Source organism: Zootoca vivipara, chromosome 2 (assembly GCF_965207765.1).
Source record: "Zootoca vivipara chromosome 2, rZooViv2.hap1.1, whole genome shotgun sequence".
Lineage (NCBI taxonomy): Eukaryota > Metazoa > Chordata > Lepidosauria > Squamata > Lacertidae > Zootoca > Zootoca vivipara.
In genome coordinates, this window is record NC_142584.1 from 112067665 (window position 1) to 112086033 (window position 18369).

Consider the following 18369-nt stretch of genomic DNA (forward strand, 5'->3'; position numbering starts at 1 on the left):
GTAGAATAGATATGGAGCCCCTTTGGAAGTTGCTTTCTCCTGAATCGGGGATGGGGGACCTGTGGAACTCCATACCTTATTGGACTATGATCTCTGCCCATTGGCCATGCTGGCTGAGGCTTATGGGAACTGGAGCCCAGCACCTGGTAGAGGGCCAGAGATTCCCCACCCCTGCTCCGAACGAGCAAAACCAATTGCCCATCTAGGTCCTCAAACTGGCTTCCACACTGAGAAGACAGCTAAGGAGAGACCCTGAGTGCCTGACAGGGAACCATTGCAGGGGATTATGGGAAATGCTCTGGGCATTAGCAATTGGCAGATTTGCACACAGCAAGGCATGGCCTAGTGGGCCTCATCAGCTGCTCTTTTTGAGGGGAAAGGCTGGGTTCTTGCTGAGGAGGGAAAGCCTGTGTCTGGGCTACACATCTTCAGCAGGATCAGGGAACCTGTGGACCTTCTCAAGATGTCATCAGCCCCAGCCAGCCCCAACCTATTGATGGGAATTGGGCCCGTAGCAACTTCAGGCCACGACTTCCTCTATCTCCACCATACATTTTCAGTAATAGTTAGCTGGCAATTGATACTTTTTTAATTTCTGCGTGTGGGGGTTTTGTTTATTGCATATAGATAATTGCTGTAGTTTTTTTTTTTTTACGGAACTACAGTATACAAATATTGTTATAAATAAATCTTCCCTACCCTGGAGATATGGGCATCATCAGGAGAGCATCATGTTGAAGGTGGATGGTAAACATGAAAAACTAGCCTTTTTTTTCCTTGGGGGAGGGGGATCTAGGCTGGAGGCCTTTCCTTCTCACCAGCTACTTTTCTATGTTCAGGGACGTTTTGTGTGTGTGTGTGTGTGCGCGCGCGCGCACATGGAGCATATTGTTACACAAGCAGTCTGAAGTGGCACAGCTCTTGCTCCAAATGATAGACTCCTCCTGGGTTCAGCATGGCTGAGAATGATATGGCTCAGGCATAGGCAACCTTGGCTCTCCAGATGTTTTGGAACTACAACTCCCATGATCCCTGACCACTGGCCCAGTTCCAAAACATCTGGAGAGCCAAGGTTGCCTATGCCTGATCTGGCTGATAACTCGTCTCTCATCCAACCTTGTCTGGCGTTACTTCCTGCTAAGCTGCTTCAAAGGTAAACAGAGAGTGTCATTAAGATGCATAACAGGGCTGGAGTCCAGGTGCTTCTGGACTCCAACTCCCATCAGCCCCAGGCAGCATGGCCAATTGCTCAGGGATCATGGGAGTTGGAGTCTAACATCATCATTGGGAGTTCCACATGCTTCCCAGACCTGATATATAATTTTTGTTTTCACCCAACATCTGATTCGCACGTGGGTGTTCTGACATGGAGAGAACTCACACCTCTAGACTGTTTTCACTGTTTGATTTCCCCCTCTCTGCATTTTGAAGCTGAAAAGATTTGTGGCTTTTAGCGCAAATGGAAATCAGCTTTGGGGATGGGGATCCCGCTGCCCTCCAGGTGTTGCTGGACTCCAGTTCCCATCAGCCCCAGGCAGCACAACCTATGCTCAAAGATGATGGGAGCTGGAGTCCAGCAACATCCAGAGGCATTCAGGCTTCCTACTCCTGCTCTTAATCTTTTGCCAAACCCAACCCAACCCCAGCGATCCCACCCTCAAAGTTTGCCCCAACTCTCTGCCGCATCATTCTTTTATTCCTTCCCACTTAAAAAGCTCAAAATACATTTACAAATAAATGCACATTTTGCAAGCTGGACAGGTTAACAGAGTTCATTTAAAAACAGTACTTTTTTATAAAAAAAAATCCATCAAAACTGAACGGCATGGTCCAGGAGGGCTCCAAAATGCCAAGTCTCAAGTGCCAGTCTTAGGGGGCGAAACCTCCTGGGTTCTTAAAAGGCAGATTGTCTTAAAAAAGCTGTTGCTGCTTCTGGTGAAGGAAAGGCTGGTTTTGACATCTTCGGTACATTTCGGTGAGGAAGCCAGCCTGGCTTGGGAAAAACCGAGCTGTGCTTGAATCTAGAATTGCAAAAAATGCAGGGGGAACTTGCCTGGGTGCCGGGAGCTGTTGTTGATTGGCGTCCATCCGTCTCGGAAGACAATGGAGGAGCCCTAGTCTAGCAACATCCGGGGTGGGGTCCAAAATGTTCCCCAGCCCTGAGCTAATGGCTGCAGCTCAAGCAGGAGGGTCAGTTAAAAGTGAGGTGGAGAGGTCTGTGCGGTGCAAAAGCACCAGCAGAAGCACCCAGTGGGCTCCACTGGTGCATTTGCAGCACATCAAATTCTTTGCCTTCTTTCTCTCCACCTTCTCCCAGTAAGCAGCAGCAACCCACCTTGCAGGGAAGCTGGTGTAGCGGCTCCACCCAGTGTGTCGCTTTTCACAACGACAATTAAAATATTAGAGCTTGGAACAAAAAAACAAAAAAGTAACTCACTACCCAATGCTCAGCCTCAGTTTTTCCCATCTGTAAAATGGGTATAATGCTGGCCTTACTCATCGGATAGCACCGGTGACGAGCCCAATAGAAAGGGTACAATGTTCTTCTCTGCTACACTGCTCTCTTTTTAAAAAATCTTTTGTTGGCTTCTGGTGTTTAAAATACTCTCTTTTTGTATTACGGGTACATCATTTGATAGTAAATACTGTTGTAACTTTGTGGCTTGGTTAGCCACTACGGACAGCTAGTACAGGGGTATTTAAAAACATCTTATAATAAATATTATATAATAAATAAAGCGCTGTTAAGAAATTGCCGTATCAACAGGGCCACCTTTGAAGGCTTTGGCACAAGACACTGCTTCACTGAAACAGCTCTTGCCCTTGGCCCTCCTTTAAATTATTATTTTAATATTTAAAAGCATTTCTCCACTGCTTAATTTTTTTAAAAAAAAATCTCTAAGCAATAGAGATTGACTTGCTAAGTACAACCAAGTCAACGTTGCATGTGTTTATGGGGCTCTTGCATTTGCAAAGCACCCCTCCTCAACCACTTTTGCGAGGTAGGCTGGTTATTCCCATTTTACAGAAAGGCAGAGGCAACTTGCCTCAACAGGTCCACTGGTCCACTCACCCAGGTCTCCTGGATCAAAGCTCACTTCTTTATCTGTTGGAACGGCACAGACTCTGAACCCTACAGCTCTCACTGGCTACCAGTATGCAACCTGACCATGCAGCTTTTTGCTTTTGCTTTTTTCCTTTTGCATAGATAGACGGGCTGTCTGTTAAAACCAGGGTAAGTGGGAGGTGGATGGGAAAAGAGCAACAGGGTTCTGGCAGCCCTGCCCGTTGAGAAAATCCCATCAAAATCCAAATGCAAACTACAAGAGGGTGAAGGGTGCCCCTTGTCATTCCCACATCTTCCTTTTTGTCCCTCTGCTCGGCCGCACGTCTAGCGTACGCGACGCGGTGTCAGAAGTTGATGGCGTGGGTGAGTCTGGAGCGGCATCCTCTCGGGGTCTGTCCGTAGGAGGAGGTTCTGGGGTGGGGTTGCAAATTCCACCTGGGGTCGCCAGAGGAGGCACCGGGCACGGAATGGCTGAGCCTGCCACGGGCTCTGAAGGCATGCCGGGCACGTGACTGGGGGGTAGGGGGGTCCCAGCCTCCGGCGGGCCCCAAGGTGGGTTGCTGTTCCCCTGGTACGAGCTGCCAAGGGATGCTCCTTGCGACAGAGACCTCTGGCCAGCGAACACTGCCGCGATGGCTGCCATGGTGGCCGTTTGCCTCCCCAGGAACTCACCCAGGTCGTTGTGGGAACGCTCAATGGCGTTGACCATCAGCTGGGCCGTGGCCCTGTCCTGGCGCCTCTCCTGCTTCCTGTGCTGCCTCTCCTCTTGCCTGGCCCTGTCAAAGGCCTTCAGGTCCTGGCGGTGCAAGCCGCGCATGGCATCCAAAAGCATGGAAGGGGCCCTCGAAGCCGACTCCACCAGCTGCATGCTGGTCTCAAGGCGCTGCTTCCGGTTCCGCATTCGCCGGTTCCGCATCCTCTCCGCGTTTGTGAGGGGCCTCCGGAACTCTTGAATGGGGCCTGCATAAGTTGGGGGACACACACACAAACACGAAGTAGATTCCCTGTTTGACACATGTGTTTAATAATAATAATAATAATAATAATAACAACAACAGAAGAAGAACATTAAAAACACGATAAAAGATAAAACATTTAAAAACTTCCCTAAACAGGGTTGCCTTCAAATGTCTTCTAAAAGTCAGATAGTTGTTTATTTCCTTGACATCTGATGGGAGGGCGTTCCACAGGGCAGGAGCCACTACTGAGAAGGCATGTCCAAAGTCCATTTTGGGGGCCTAATCTGGCCCACTGGTCGGTTTAATCTGGCCCCTGTGGCAGTTTATTTCCTGGAGTAAAATCCTAAAAAAAGCTCAACAACTTCAGTCTTTAAAAAAGCTCAACAATTTGTCAACTTTGGCCGGCCCCTTGGTTGGCCCTCACATATGTTTACTTCATCAAATCTGGCCCTCTTTGAAAAAGGTTTGGACACCCCTGTGTAGCTTCACTTCTCACAGTGAGGGGACCGGCAGATGGCCCTCGGAGCTGGACCTCAGTGTCCCGGCTGAGGAATGAGGGTGGAGACGCTCCTTTAGGTGTACAACACCTAAGACACTATGCCTCTGGCTCCCCGCCCCACGAAGGCACCGTTCTCTTAACAACAATGCAAAATAGGCCCAAACAGTTGAGAAAAAGAAGTGTAGGCCTCAGAAGCACCATACCTGCCTTTCTTTGCAGGAATCTCTGGATTGGTTCCTAATCTGGCCTTCTAACTGGGAGCTGCAATATAAAAGCTCTCTGTATCCCAGGTCCTCATCCATTCAGAGATTTTGACGGCAAATTCAGGAGTTCCTCAGCCAGAGCCTGCTTCTCTTGGCCTCACCTCCTGTCCTCCTTTGGTTCCCTTCACCCTTGTAGTGTGGGACACTTTTCTGGATACCGACTGTGGCTGTTAACTTGAGCAACATGGAATTTTTGTTTTGCCCACCTGAACTGACACAAAAGCGGGATTCCACCAATTGCCCCTCCCAGCCCCCAAACTCGAGGCCACACATTATTATGACTATTATTGTTGTTTTTGTCTCTTCACTCTAAGGTCCCAGGGCAAATAAGACACAACATCAAAGCAGTTTAAAACAGCTGAAAGAAATAAGGTGGGTCCAAAAAATAGACATAATCAAGCTTCAAAATCTTGAATTGGAATTACAGCAAATAACATCCAGACCAGGCATAGGCAACCTTCGGCCCTCCAGATGTTTTGGACTACAATTCCCATCATCCCTGACCACTGGTCCTGTTAGCTAGGGATCATGGGAGTTGTAGGCCAAAACATCTGGCGGGCCAAAGGTTGCCTATACCTGATATAGACAGTTGTATAGTTATGCCAAGTGAGAGAGGGGCTCCAGGTTTACGCTGCCTATGACCAAAGTTTGCAGCGTCTGGGACCTTTTAGTTTAGAGAAAAGACGAGTTAAGAGGTGACAGGACACAAGTTTATTGAAAAAGTTGATAAAAGCTTTTTCTCCCTCTCTCATAACTTGAATATCCAATGAAACTGAATGTTGGGGGATTCAAGTACAGTAGAACCTCGGTTTATGAACACCTCGGTTTATGAATTTTCGGTTTATGAACGCCGCGGACCCATCTGGAACGGATTAATTCACTTTCCATTACTTTTAATGGGAAAGTTCGCTTCAGTTTATGAACGCTTCAGTTTATGAACAGACTTCCGGAACCAATTACACCCATGTTTCAGTTTATGAACGCTTCAGTTTAAGTACTTTGCGGACCCGTCTGGAACGGATTAATCCACTTTCCATTACTTTCAATGGAAAAGTTCGCTTCAGTTTATGAACGGTTACTCCGCGGACCGTCTGGAACGGATTAATCCACTTTCAATTACTTTCAATGGGAAAGTTCGCTTCAGTTTATGAACGCTTCAGTTTATGAACAGACTTCCGGAACCAATTGTGTTCATAAACCGAGGTACCACTGTACTCCATGTAGTGCATAGTAAAACTAGGGAACTTGCTCCCCCAGGAGGCAGTGAAGGCCCCCAACTTAAATGTATTTAAAGGAGGATTATACGCAATCATGGAGGCCAAGGCTATATCAATGGCTGCAGCCATGGTGGCTGAGCTGTTGCCTTCACAATTGGAAGCAGCATGCTTTTGAATGCTGGAAACCCCAGGAAGCAGAGAGTGCTGTTGTGTTCAGTTCCCACCTGCAGGTTTGCTGCAGGCAACTAGTTGGCCACTGTGAGAACAGGAGGCTGGACTTGATCCAGCAGAGATCTTCTTATGCTCAAAACAGATCCAACAATCTGTAGAATCCCCCCCTTCTCCAGAGACAGAGGTCTGATTCATGCCATAGACCTTGAAGGACCAGAGGCACCTTAGACTGGGCTCCCACAAAGTGTTCAAAATTAACTCCGATGTAGCTGCCTCAGAGAATCCTTACCATACGGCCTGAGACTCCTGCCTCCCTCAGGCACAGGTTCCCGGCAGATCAGCGTTCTCCCGGCGACGGGCGGTGCTCTCTCCGGCACAACAGGATTCGGAGCCTGCGGTCCGATGGCAGGAAACGGCACCGGCTGGGCCAGGGGCGGGTACTGCATTGGCAGCGCCACTGTTGGGTAGTGCACCTGTTGCGCCACAGAGGGGTATTGCTGCGCCATGGGGGTGTTCACCACCACCTCATCAAACGTCCATAGAGCCTGGAAATAGCAAAAGGGAAAGATCAGGCCAGGGAGGGACTGGCAATACTGCTTGGAAAAAACTCTGTGCCACAAAACTACTCTCCATTCAAACCAGACCAGACCAACATTACATACATGTTTATAGTTTTAATTCAACCAATGTCAAATTGTATTTTAATGATGGTTTTTACTTTTTTATATATATACAGTCGTACCTTGGTTCTCGAACTTAATCCGTTCCGGGTGTTTGTATGACTCCTGAAACCGTTCGAAAACCAAGGTGCGGTTTCTCATTGGCTGCAGAAGCTTCCTGCAGTCAAGCGGAAGCCACACTGGACATTCGGCTTCCGAAAAATGTTCACAAACTGGAACGGTTACTTCCGGGTTTGCGGCATTTGGGAGCCAAAACATATGAGTACCAAGGCATTTGAGAACCAAGGCATGACTGTATATAATTTTTATTAAATATTTCTGTTCTACATTTTAGAATATTCATTTAAACAACCTTAAAATATCAATGACTTCCCTTCTTGTCTTTCCATGGTTCATTTTGCATACTGTAAATCCCTGCATATTTTACATGAACTAAACCAGGCATCCCCAAACTGCGGCCCTCCAGATGTTTAGGCCTACAACTCCCATGATCCCTAGCTAACAGGACCAGTGGTTGGGGAAGATGGGAATTGTAGTCCAAAACATCTGGAGGGCCAATGTTCGGGGATGCCTCAACTAAACCATTCAGTATTCCAATATCACATCCGTCAAAACCTATTTACACTATTGAATTTATCTTAATGCTGCCAATGTTTTCAAATGTACACAATTTCTCCCTATATATTCAATAAACATTTTTCAATCTTCTTTAAACATGTGTTCTTCTTGTTCTCTTATTCTATATGTTAAATCTGCAAGCTGTGCATATTCTATCACTTTAAATTGCCATTCTTCTTTAGTTGGGACCTCATCTGTCTTTCATTTTTGGGCTAACAAAACACGGGCCGTAATAGTGGATGGATTTTTCTATGCTTTTAGCAGTTCTTGTTGTTATCTGTTAGGCACCTTGAATCCCCTTCAGGTGAAAAGGCAGGGTATTAACTAATTAATTAATTAATTGACAATAACTTTGATAAGACATTCAGCCCTGTTGGATCGGACAAAAGGTCCGTCTAGTTTGGATTCCTGTTCCCAAAAGGGGTAAACAAACTTTTGGAAACCTCTGGTGAAGCCTCTGGTGCAAGAACCCACCACTGTTCTCCATCCCCCAGCAACTGGTATTCAAAGGTACACTTTCTCTGAGTATGGAGGCTCCACAGTTGTCATCAGCACTATACACACACACACACAATGGTTTTCCTAAATGCTTTCATTAAAGGTGGTCCTGTTTCTGACGTTATTTCACAACCATACAAACACACACAAAGTTTGCAGTCTGTTAGGGCTATTCACACATTATGTTCAGTGTGTGTACAACCTGTGTACAGAAATTGCACATACACTATTCCTATGTAATCTTCAACGAGTGTACAGTCTATGCATTCTTCCAGTATTTCCTTCTGGTCTAGCATTTTGTTTTCACAGGATGGGGCGTGGGAAATATGTTGTCTCTTCTTTCCCCGCCCCCATTTTATTAGAGGCACTTAAAAATAATAATAATTACCTGCTGTTCTTTTCTCTGGGCTTCTCGCTGCCTCATCAGGAAGTCTTCCGACAAGGCGACTGCTTGGGCGCAGGTTTCTGGGCTGTGCTCCCGGACCCAGTTCTGGATTTCCTGGGGCAGGACTGTCAGGAACTGCTCCACAACCACAGCCTCCAGGATCTGCTCCTTGCTGTGCCTCTCGGGCCTCAGCCACTGGTGGCAGAGCTCCTGGAGCTGCCGGCAGACCTCCCGGGGCCCCTCGGCCTCCTGGTAGCGGTGGCGCCGGAAGCGCTGGCGCCGCGTCTCCATGCTGACCGTGTCGTCACCAGGGGTCTCCTCCTTCACGCTCCCGTAGGCCCTCCGCTCTCGGTGCCCTGAGCCGCCGTAGATTGGCTGGGTTTCCCGGCTGAGGCCTGACAGGCTCTGGGCTACCCACCCTCCGGGGGGCCACTGGCTCGGGTTGGCAGCCGCCTCATAGGAGGTCTGGAATGAATTGGTGTCCCACTGCAAGGGCTTGGGCAATGGTGGGTTCCGCCACCCTGGCTGGGGATAGGGCACTGCCTTGGGGAACTCCTGCCTCTGGGTCTCCCAGTGCTGCTGCAGACCCTCGTCTGGCTCCTGCTTCACCTGCTGAGGAGCTTCCCCGGCCAAAAACTCCCGCATGGAGCCAACCGGAAGGAAGCGGGAAGCTGCCCCTCCCCCTAGTTCGTGAGCAGATGGGTCTTGCGCCTCCATTTTCATCGCTGGCTGCATTCCTGGTTCTGGAGCACCCTGGAACTGCAGGTGGAGGGCAGCCGTTTCCCCTCTCCCCGTAGCCATATTGTGTCAACCCGCGAGGGAAATCCCTGTCTCGCGTCGGAGGTCGGCAAGGCGAGGCCTGTGGGCCAAATCTGGCCACCCGAGGGGTACCCTCTTGTGTCTCCCAAAGGCAAAAGCAGAGGTAAAGGAGGAGAGCGGACAGACTTGCAGGGAGAAGAAAGGGGGTTTGTCGGCAGGCTCCTGTTGGGGGTGGGTGGGGGTGCCTGCCCACCCCCAATTCCTCGGAGCAGGTTCTCTGGTAAAACTAGCCACCAAATGGAAGCTTAAGTCCGCAGCAGAGATGGGGAAATCATCTGGTAGGGGGATGATGTTGTTCTGTTGGTGTCGCAAGGCGAATGGCCCAATCCAAGCAGCGCCTTCAGGGTCTTCAGGGCAAGATACAGGAGTTGGAAATGCCTTCTTGTGCTCTGCACCTGCAGGAGGGAGGGGAATAAATATTCTTTACTCTTACTGTATGAAGGCTGCTTTCTCCAGTATGAATCCTCACAGAAGGCCTGACTCAACCAGAAATATAGCAGGCAGACTCACAGATGATGCCATTCCGCTACGTAGGGAGTAACTGAGTAACTCTCTAATTTGAAAGAGATGCTTGTTCCCGTGTTCTGTACAACTGCGTCTCTGATGCTGGGTGAACCTTCCCCTGTTTGGGCTCAAGTCGATAGGCATGGTCAGGTGGCAGAGTCCCATCCCCCAGGAATCCTGGTCCTAAGCTGTTTAGGGTTCTAAGAAGTCGCACCCAACACTTTGTTCAGGGATTGGAGCCAGACCTGAAGGCCAGTCCGGCTACAATAGCAATAGAGTTATTTGCTCCAAAGTTCATGAGTGTTCCCCTGGGGGGGGATTTAAAGCTTGGGGGGGGTTAGACCAGGCAGCATGGGCCCTGCAAACCGCCCAAGGATTCTAGTTGCCAGCGCCCAGCTCTGCCAAGTCCAGAGAAGTGTTCCATATTTTAAACTGAGGGTGGGGGGGGGGCTGTCTTCACCTGCACAGCCCACGAAACACACTTTCTGCACAGCTGGGAGTCATAAATCAGGACAGACACATAAGGAAGTGGAATGAGAGGTGACAGGGAAAAGGTGTGCTCAAAGATTGTGTGAATGAACACAAGAGGACTGTGGCAGGAAGCAGGTGGCATGCATGGAGAGCGAGGGCCAACATTCTGGATTATGCGGGAATGCAAGAAGTTGCCTTACACAGAGTCATACCATGGGTCCATCTAGCTCAGTACTAGAAGCAGGTCTCCAGGGTTTCAGGCAAGGGTCTTTCCCCCCGCCGCTGAGATGGTTTTCCTCCACAGTCAGAGGCAATGATGCATCTGAATACCAGTTGCTGGAAACCATAGGAAGGTGGGGGGGCAGGCGGTGCTCCTGTGTTCAGGTCCTGATCATCGCAGGTTTCCCCACAGACCAGCCACGGTGAGACTAGGATGCTGGACTAGATGGGCCACTGGCCTGATCTAGCAGAGCTCTCCTTATGTTTGTATATTGTTAAATGCCAGGGACTGAACCTGGGGCCTTCTGGAGGCAGAGCAGATGTCCCACCACTCAACTGTGCTCCTTGGATAACATATGGGGACTGAAGGAAGTGTCAAGGAATGTGAGCGGAGAGACAGAAGTCTAAGGTGGGAGGGAGCAAAATCTGCAGACCAACTTTCTGCAAAAACATAGCAAAGAGCTGCCAGGTGTCGGTGAATCTCCCTGCTTATTCTCAACCTCCTCTCAATATTTTGATACTTGCATGCAGGGGTTGGGGTAGGGGGCTGCGGTGGTTTGACAGGTCTTTGGAGTGCTGGACAGCTCCCTTAGAGCCACACAAGCCCTTCCTGCAATTGCACAGCTCTTAGCCCCCATCCGGTGCACATAATCTCATACAGTAGTTGTTTTATGTGGCATCTCTAACGCTTTCTATGCAATTGACAGGCGATGCGAAGAAAGGAAAGAGGGACGAGGAGGGCAAAGAAAACGCAAGCAGAAAGCCCTCCCTTTGTTCCCAGGATCATGTCATTCTCTCTTTGTTCCCCCCCTCCCATCCTTGCAGAGTCTTCACTCCCCCCCCCCACATCCACCCCCTCCCGGCTCTGCTCTTGAATTGGGTGCAAAGTAGCTGTCCGCCATGGACTGTTAAACAATAATAATCAAGGGTACGGGTGGCCTTACTGCTAAAAAATCTAATTAAAATCCAGTCTGTCTTCGTTATTAAGACGACGAATGGATCTGCAAGGACATTGACAACTGGCCGCTGATATAGGCTACAACAAACTTTATCCTTCCCCTCTCCGCCCCACTTGATCTGGGTGAAAGGGGGTTTGGGGGGGGAGCTGGGAGCTGTGTCTTTGGAGGGGGCTACATGCTTGCCCCCTCCCCCTGTCTCCTCCATCCCTCGCTCTCCCCCTCCTCCCCCCCTCAACTCCTCCCTATTTCCACCCTCCCCCACCCCACCCCGCCGATCATCTCGACCCACCTCTCGCCGGCTGCAGACTCTGGATCTCCCGCAGCCCCCCAGGCGCCCGAGTTTTAGATGCAGCCCTGCTGCAGCTGCTGCCTCTTCTTCCCACCCAAGGCAAGAGGAAAGGACGGGAAGAGGAAACTCGCCCGACCTCACACTTCCGGGTTTGTCTAGGCGCCGGGGCGCCGCTCGTTTTAACCCTTCGGGCGGGAAGCGAAGGAAAGAAGGAGATCATTCGCTGCGATCTGTGAGTGAGTGGATTTCTCAAGTGCCCAAGGCTTTGTTGTGCATAGTCAGGGCCTTATTTACTTATATAAAAAAGCTTGTTTCCCTTCAAAGTTGGGACTTTATTGTCCCAACAGGCTTTTGGGAACTGACTGTTTTTAAGGAAAAGGCTGGTGCTGTGATGTTTTACTGTAATGGTACTTATCTGTATGTTTTAACAGATCTTTTATTTGCAATGTTTAATTGTTTTTTTAATATTGTTTCCTCCCACACACAAACAAACACATGTTTTTAGCTGTTTACTGCGTTTCATTCCTGCCCCACTGATTTTCTGGCCTCCCCCCCACCCTCCAAAATCGTCACCATTCTGTGACTACTTGTCCTCCCCGACCCACACCTCTTTTTCTTTTTCTTAAAGGAAGATATATTGCAGGGTTTTCACTGCAAAACTTTCTGATAATGCATAAACTCTCCTCTGACCAATATACTATGGATACCTTGGAAAAACAGAGAAGATCACATGAATTTTCACCAGGTTAAAAAAAAGGTAATGGGAAACTAATCTGGAGAACTGCACAAGATCAGAAAGATAAAAACTGAGAGAAATTGAAATTGTTAGATTCATCCATCCCTATTCAAAACTTTGGTGTCTGCTAGGCAGATTCACTCAAGAGGAACGATCAGAGGGCATCCCTTCCAGGGTCCGATGGGTCTTCATTATATGGCCTGTGGTAGGTGGTGAATCTCCTTCTTCTTTTCCTCTTTTCCCTTCTAGGATGTGAGAAGCACCTTGCAAAGGTAAGTGAATCCTGCTCATCTCCATTAATATCACTCTGTGAAATTGGGAAAGGTAGGAGGAGAGGACATAAAGCCTGCCCCTCCAAGCTCTTAGGATGTGGTGAAAGGTTCCAACAAGGGAGCAGGAGTTGAGGTGTGTGCCATGTTCCTGAACATATCTCAGCTGTAACTTCAAGGTGTCACTCAGGTTAATGATAAGAAGCTAGAAGGAACATTTCACTTTTGTCAACAGCAAAAATCACTTTTTTCTCCTCCACATCTTTCTTGCATGTTGTAGGTAATGCAGCTGAAATTGAAAAGCTCTGAGCAGGATGGTATCATTTGATTTTATTTCTCCATTTGAGTAGATTTAAGTGAGGAGCTTCAGAGATCTGGGGCTGCTCCTTTGGCCCTCAGATGTCTGGCTTTGAAGTCCCTAGTAAGGAGGAATCTTCTCCCCTCTGTGCCTCCATTCTTCTGTGTCTCCCTCTCGGCTTTCGACATTTTCTTTCTTCCTCTGAGTTCCTTTCTTTTGCTGCACTCAGAAGTTCTGCAATTGAATGGGTTAATGTTTATTTTCCCCATCAGGTGTCAGTGAAGGGAGACATTTAAGAATCCAATGGATTTCCTAAATTGAAGAAGTGGATCTCAAAATTTTGCATTAAAAATCCCATTCTGAATGTTGGGATGAAGGATGTTGTTGTTTAGTCGTTTAGTCGTGTCCGACTCTTCGTGACCCCATGGACCATAGCACACCAGGCACTCCTGTCTTGCACTGCCTCCCGTAGTTTGGTCAAACTCATGTTCGTAGCTTCGAGAACACTGTCCAACCATCTTGTCCTCTGTCGTCCCCTTCTCCTAGTGCCCTTAATCTTTCCCAACATCAGGGTCTTTTCCAAGGATTCTTCTCTTCTCATGAGGTGGCCAAAGTATTGGAGCCTCAGCTTCACGATCTGTCCTTCCAGTGAGCACTCAGGGCTGATTTCCTTAAGAATGGATAGGTTTGATCTTCTTGCAGTCCATGGGACTCTCAAGAGTCTCCTCCAGCACCATAATTCAAAAGCATCAATTCTTCGACGATCAGACTTCTTTATGGTCCAGCTCTCACTTCCATACATCACTACTGGGAAAACCATAGCTTTAACTATACGGACCTTTGTCGGCAAGGTGATGTCTCTGCTTTTTAAGATGCTGTCTAGGTTTGTCATTGCTTTTCTCCCAAGAAGCAGGCGTCTTTTAATTTCGTGACTGCTGTCACCATCTGCAGTGATCAAGGAGCCCAAGAAAGTAAAATCTCTCACTGCCTCCATTTCTTCCCCTTCTATTTGCCAGGAGGTGATGGGACCAGTGGCCATGATCTTGGTTTTTTTGATGTTGAGCTTCAGACCATATTTTGCGCTCTCCTCTTTCACCCTCATTAAAAGGTTCTTTAATTCCTCCTCGCTTTCTGCCATCAAGGTTGTGTCATCTGCATATCTGAGGTTGTTGATATTTCTTCCGGCAATCTTAATTCCGGCTTGGGATTCATCTAGTCCAGCCTTTCGCATAATGAATTCTGCATATAAGTTAAATAAGCAGGGAGACAATATACAACCTTGTCGTACTCCTTTCCCAATTTTGAACCAATCAGTTGTTCCATATCCAGTTCTAACTGTAGCTTCTTGTCCCACATAGAGATTTCTCAGGAGACAGATGAGGTGATCAGGCACTCCCATTTCTTTAAGAACTTGCCATAGTTTGCTGTGGTCGACACAGTCAAAGGCTTTTGCATAATCAATGAAGCAGAAGTAGACATTTTTCTGGAACTCTCTAGCTTTCTCCATAATCCAGCGCATGTTTGCTATTTGGTCTCTGGTTCCTCTGCCCCTTCGAAATCCAGCCTGCACTTCTGGGAGTTCTCGGTCCACATACTGCCTAAGCCTGCCTTGTAGAATTTTAAGCATAACCTTGCTAGCGTGTGAAATGAGCGCAATTGTGCGGTAGTTGGAGCTGGGGATGAAGGATACCAAAGGTAATTAGTAGCTGCAAAGATTTTACACCTGACAATATATTAGTCTGAAAATTGGACATTCCGGGCTCTTACTGTGTTTTATTTACTCTTCCCACAAACAGCAATAGGAGCAGCAGTTTCCTTCTCGGTATCCCAGAGGTTTGCAAGGGAAAGACATTTGTTAGGTTGCCTACATTGATTTCTTCTCTCTCATTTCAATGTTAGCCTCTGAAAGTCCCAAATGGGCAATTCACACAGAGAGATTCAAAGGAGCGCCATTTTTCTCCTCTTGCCCCCATCCATCCTTCTTCCCCTTCACTGCATAGAACAGTTGAGTGAATATATTCTGGGTTGTTTTGCTTCTTGAAGAGTGATTGGATTGACAGGAGGGACACAATAAAACACATTGAGTAAAATGGAACAAAAAAGCATTATTTAAAAACCTGCAGGGAAGGAATTTATTCTTTTTTTTTGGAAAGAATTTATTCTGAGGTGAGTCTGGGAGAAAGAGGTGAGTGTCCCAATCCTGAATGAAACATAAGGAATCCCCATTTATCTGAGAGGAGATTTGGTTCTTTTGGGTGTTTCTTGGATCAGGATGTCTGTCTCTGCCTCTTGGCTGATTCTGCCTCTCTTCTCTTTTACTCATCTTCTCCCCAACAGCAAATGTCACTCTGGATCCAGACACAGCCCGTCAATGGCTCGTCCTGGACAAGGATTAGAGAAATGTGATATACGGAGACAAACATCTAGTGGTGCTCAACAATCCTGAGAGCTTCAGCTACTGGCATTGTGTGTTGGGACATGAGGGATTCACAGCAGGCAGACATTTCTGGGAGGTCACAGTGGAAAGTGCAGAAGGGTGGGGTTTGTGTGTTGCCAGAAAGTGTGTGTGGAGTAAGCCCGGCTTCAGATTAAGGCAGCCTGGGGGAAGGGCCTGGGCTGTGAGGATGGAGGGTGGTGAGTACGAGGTCCAAAACTGCCCTCGTCCCTCTCCTCTGTCCCTGAGTGAGAAGCCCAAGAGGATCCGGGTGACTCTGGACTATGAAGGAGGATGTTTGTCTTTCTCTGATGCTGACTCAGGAGCCGAACTCTACACCTTCTCAGAAGACTCATTCTCTGGAGAGACCCTCCTCGCTCTCATTTGGCTGTGGGGGGTGGGAGTCAACCTCAGGATCTCCTGGGGAGACTAAATCTGCCTCACAAGCCCAATTGGAGTTTCGCTCACAAGCCCAGTTGGAGTTTCTCTCCACATGTTATAACACCACACCAGAATGACTGAGATGAAAACATTTGCCAGTTTTGGCCTCTTTGCAGGGACCTTTTTGAGAGGAGTCGCAGTCAGCAGAAATAAGAAAAGAAACAAAACCTGGGATTTTCTCTTTCCTTTCCTTTCCCAGAATTTCCTCTGCAGCTGAGTCCTTAACAGACCATAATACTTTAACAGTGTCAATTAACAATCTGTTTATCAAAAGGGTTTAGCCTCCACCAACTTTAACCCGCTTTTCATTGCTCACCTACACCAGCTGTTAGAATACACACATATTCCTAGAAAACACTCTGTTCCCACTTTTGCAACTCAAGCTCATTGCCTTGTGGACCCCAGGCAGGAAGGAAATGTTAAGAATATCTCTGAGGCACCAACTTAACCACCCCTGTGCAAATTTATCCTCACCATCTCTACACTTCCTCAGACAGAAGTATCTCTGAATTCAGCGAAGCCTCTGGCTAATTGTTTTTGGGAATGCTTCATAAATCTTTTGTATTAACAATTGGATTCTCTTTATCAGGGTAGCCAACATGGTGTGTCCTGGATGATGTTGGACTACAACTTCCATCAGCCCCAACCAGCGTGGTCAGGAATCAGAGGTGATGGGAGTTGTAGTCCAGCAACATGGCTACGTGTGCCCTATATAAGTCACATGGAGACCGCTGTGGTTATGGGATGCACCTCCAATGAGTGTTTTTTTTCAAAATCGGCAGGATCTACCCCACCCCCTGGCTTTGAGTAACTGGTTTAATATACTGTACTTTAATCGTTAGAACTATGTTGTTTTCTCTCTTGCTGGCTTTTGGTGCTCTGTTAATTGTTCATTATCTTCTGCTGTTTTTATGGTTTTACAATAGGTTTTTTTGGGGGGGACAGCTTTTGTATTGTTTTCAATCAATTTTATTTGTATTTTATGGATTTGAATCTTTGGTTATTTGTGAGGTATATTCCAGTCCAAAAAACACCCAGTACTAAAGAAAAGCTCCAAAAGCTCCATTGCTGACTGTTGAGGAGCCCCTCAACTTTTTGTGGGTATGTATTGTGATGTGTCATTGATGCAATAATAGAGCCTAATCATGAATTGATGCTGGACTATCCACACATCCACTGTGCTTCAGTAGCTATTCTGCAATTCTTCCAGAATGTTACCCCATTTGAATGGGTGCTCTTGGGCTTTAATGAAACAAAAGGGGACCAAACAGAAAATTTCAAGGGAACATTTCTGGCATGACAATTTATCCGATTTCAGTAGGAAGCAACAGGACATGTGGACTGACAAGAAATGAAGAAGTTACCGGTAGGACCACTGCAATCTTTTGGAGGCACAAAAGGCCTTGAAACTGGGATTGCATGAGTTCCCAGAAAGCACTATGCCTAGATATCATCACAATTACACAATAAAAGGAATATAAATCCTGGGAGTGTTTGCATTTTGTGTTGGAGTGGGATTATTGCTGAGAGCTCCAACTCTCGGTGAATGTGGGCTGGGGATCATAGTAAAAAAAGAAAAAGAAAACCCCATTCTACCACTATTTTAATATATTCGAAGCTGGCACTCATCTGTCTAGACCAGGCATGGCCAAACTTGGCCCTCCACATGTTTGGGACTACAATTCCCATCATCCCTGACCACTGGTCCTGTTAGCTAGGGGTGATCTGTATCTTTGTGATTTACATATTAGCTGTATTTCTGCCCCAGTGTGGGGCGGCAACTTGCAAAATCATCAGTTTCATAAAGCAACAGGTTACCATAACTTCTCTATTAGAAGCACACTCAGGGATTTCCAGGGGTACACATTATCACATTTATTGTGGCCCTTTGAGCCACCACAACATTTTGATTATATATTTTGTGGTTTTGTGTTCTGGTTTTATTCTGTGAGCTGCCCTGAGACCTCTGGGTATAGGGTGGCATAGAAATTCAATAAAATAAATAATAAAATCACCATTCTACTCACTGTTTTAATATATTCGAGAGACAAGGGAGGAATGCCCGTTTGGGGGTGAAGTCAAATTATTGTAAGGGTGCAGCGCCAGCTGTGGCTGTAGAGAATGATATGGAAGTCCCATCCAGGATCTGTGTGCTGAAGCCACTTGTCCCATCTGCCTGGATTACTTTAATGATCCCATAACCATTACGTGTGGGCGCAATTTCTGCTGAGGCCTCTTGTGCCAGTACTCAGGGATGGTGGGCCCACAGCCAGGGCCGGCTCTAGGTAGCCCCCCGGTGGTGCGGTGTGTTAGGGCGCCGGGCCGGTAGGCAAAGCCGCGCGGAAACCATGCTGTGCCCTGCGAGGGCGGGGGTGCCGGAGCGATCTCCGCCCCTCAGCACCAGGGCGCGCGACCTGCTCGAGACTGCCCTGCCCACAGCCTTCCAGCCCTCAATGCTTCTGCCAACCTAGCAGTTCGAAAGGACACCAGTGCGAGTAGATAAATAAGTACAGTGGTACCTCAAGTTACAAACACCTCAGGTTACAAACGCTTCAGGTTACAAATTCCACTAA

At 47.7% G+C, this 18369-nt stretch overlaps 1 protein-coding gene and 1 long non-coding RNA gene across 2 annotated transcripts; one reads left to right on the plus strand and one right to left on the minus strand.

Annotated features, from left to right (window-relative positions):
* Positions 1-1676: 1676 nt before the first annotated feature.
* Positions 1677-11757, minus strand: LOC118081236 (uncharacterized). Its single transcript, XM_035107604.3, has 4 exons — positions 11619-11757; positions 8361-9571; positions 6466-6721; positions 1677-4027 (listed from the first exon to the last, which is right to left on the minus strand). The coding sequence occupies exons 2-4, from the start codon at positions 9156-9158 to the stop codon at positions 3348-3350; spliced, it is 1734 nt and encodes a 577-aa protein (XP_034963495.3). The 5' UTR covers positions 9159-9571; positions 11619-11757; the 3' UTR covers positions 1677-3347.
* A 728-nt stretch (positions 11758-12485) lies between these two features.
* LOC118081433 (uncharacterized) lies at positions 12486-17281 on the plus strand. Its single transcript, XR_015948513.1, has 2 exons — positions 12486-12626; positions 15259-17281. It is a non-coding gene; the product is annotated as an uncharacterized LOC118081433 (long non-coding RNA).
* Positions 17282-18369: the final 1088 nt, after the last annotated feature.

What these genes read in the sequence shown, in the direction of transcription:
- LOC118081236 (XM_035107604.3), bottom strand. Translation starts at nt 9,158, where the DNA reads ATGGCTACGGGGAGAGGGGAAACGGCTGCCCTCCACCTGCAGTTCCAG. An exon ending in CCCAGAGAAAAGAACAGCAG is followed by an intron (nt 6,722 to 8,360) that starts GTAATTATTATT and finishes TGCTATTTCCAG; the next exon opens with GCTCTATGGACGTTTGATGA. An exon ending in CAGGAGTCTCAGGCCGTATG is followed by an intron (nt 4,028 to 6,465) that starts GTAAGGATTCTC and finishes CAACTTATGCAG; the next exon opens with GCCCCATTCAAGAGTTCCGG.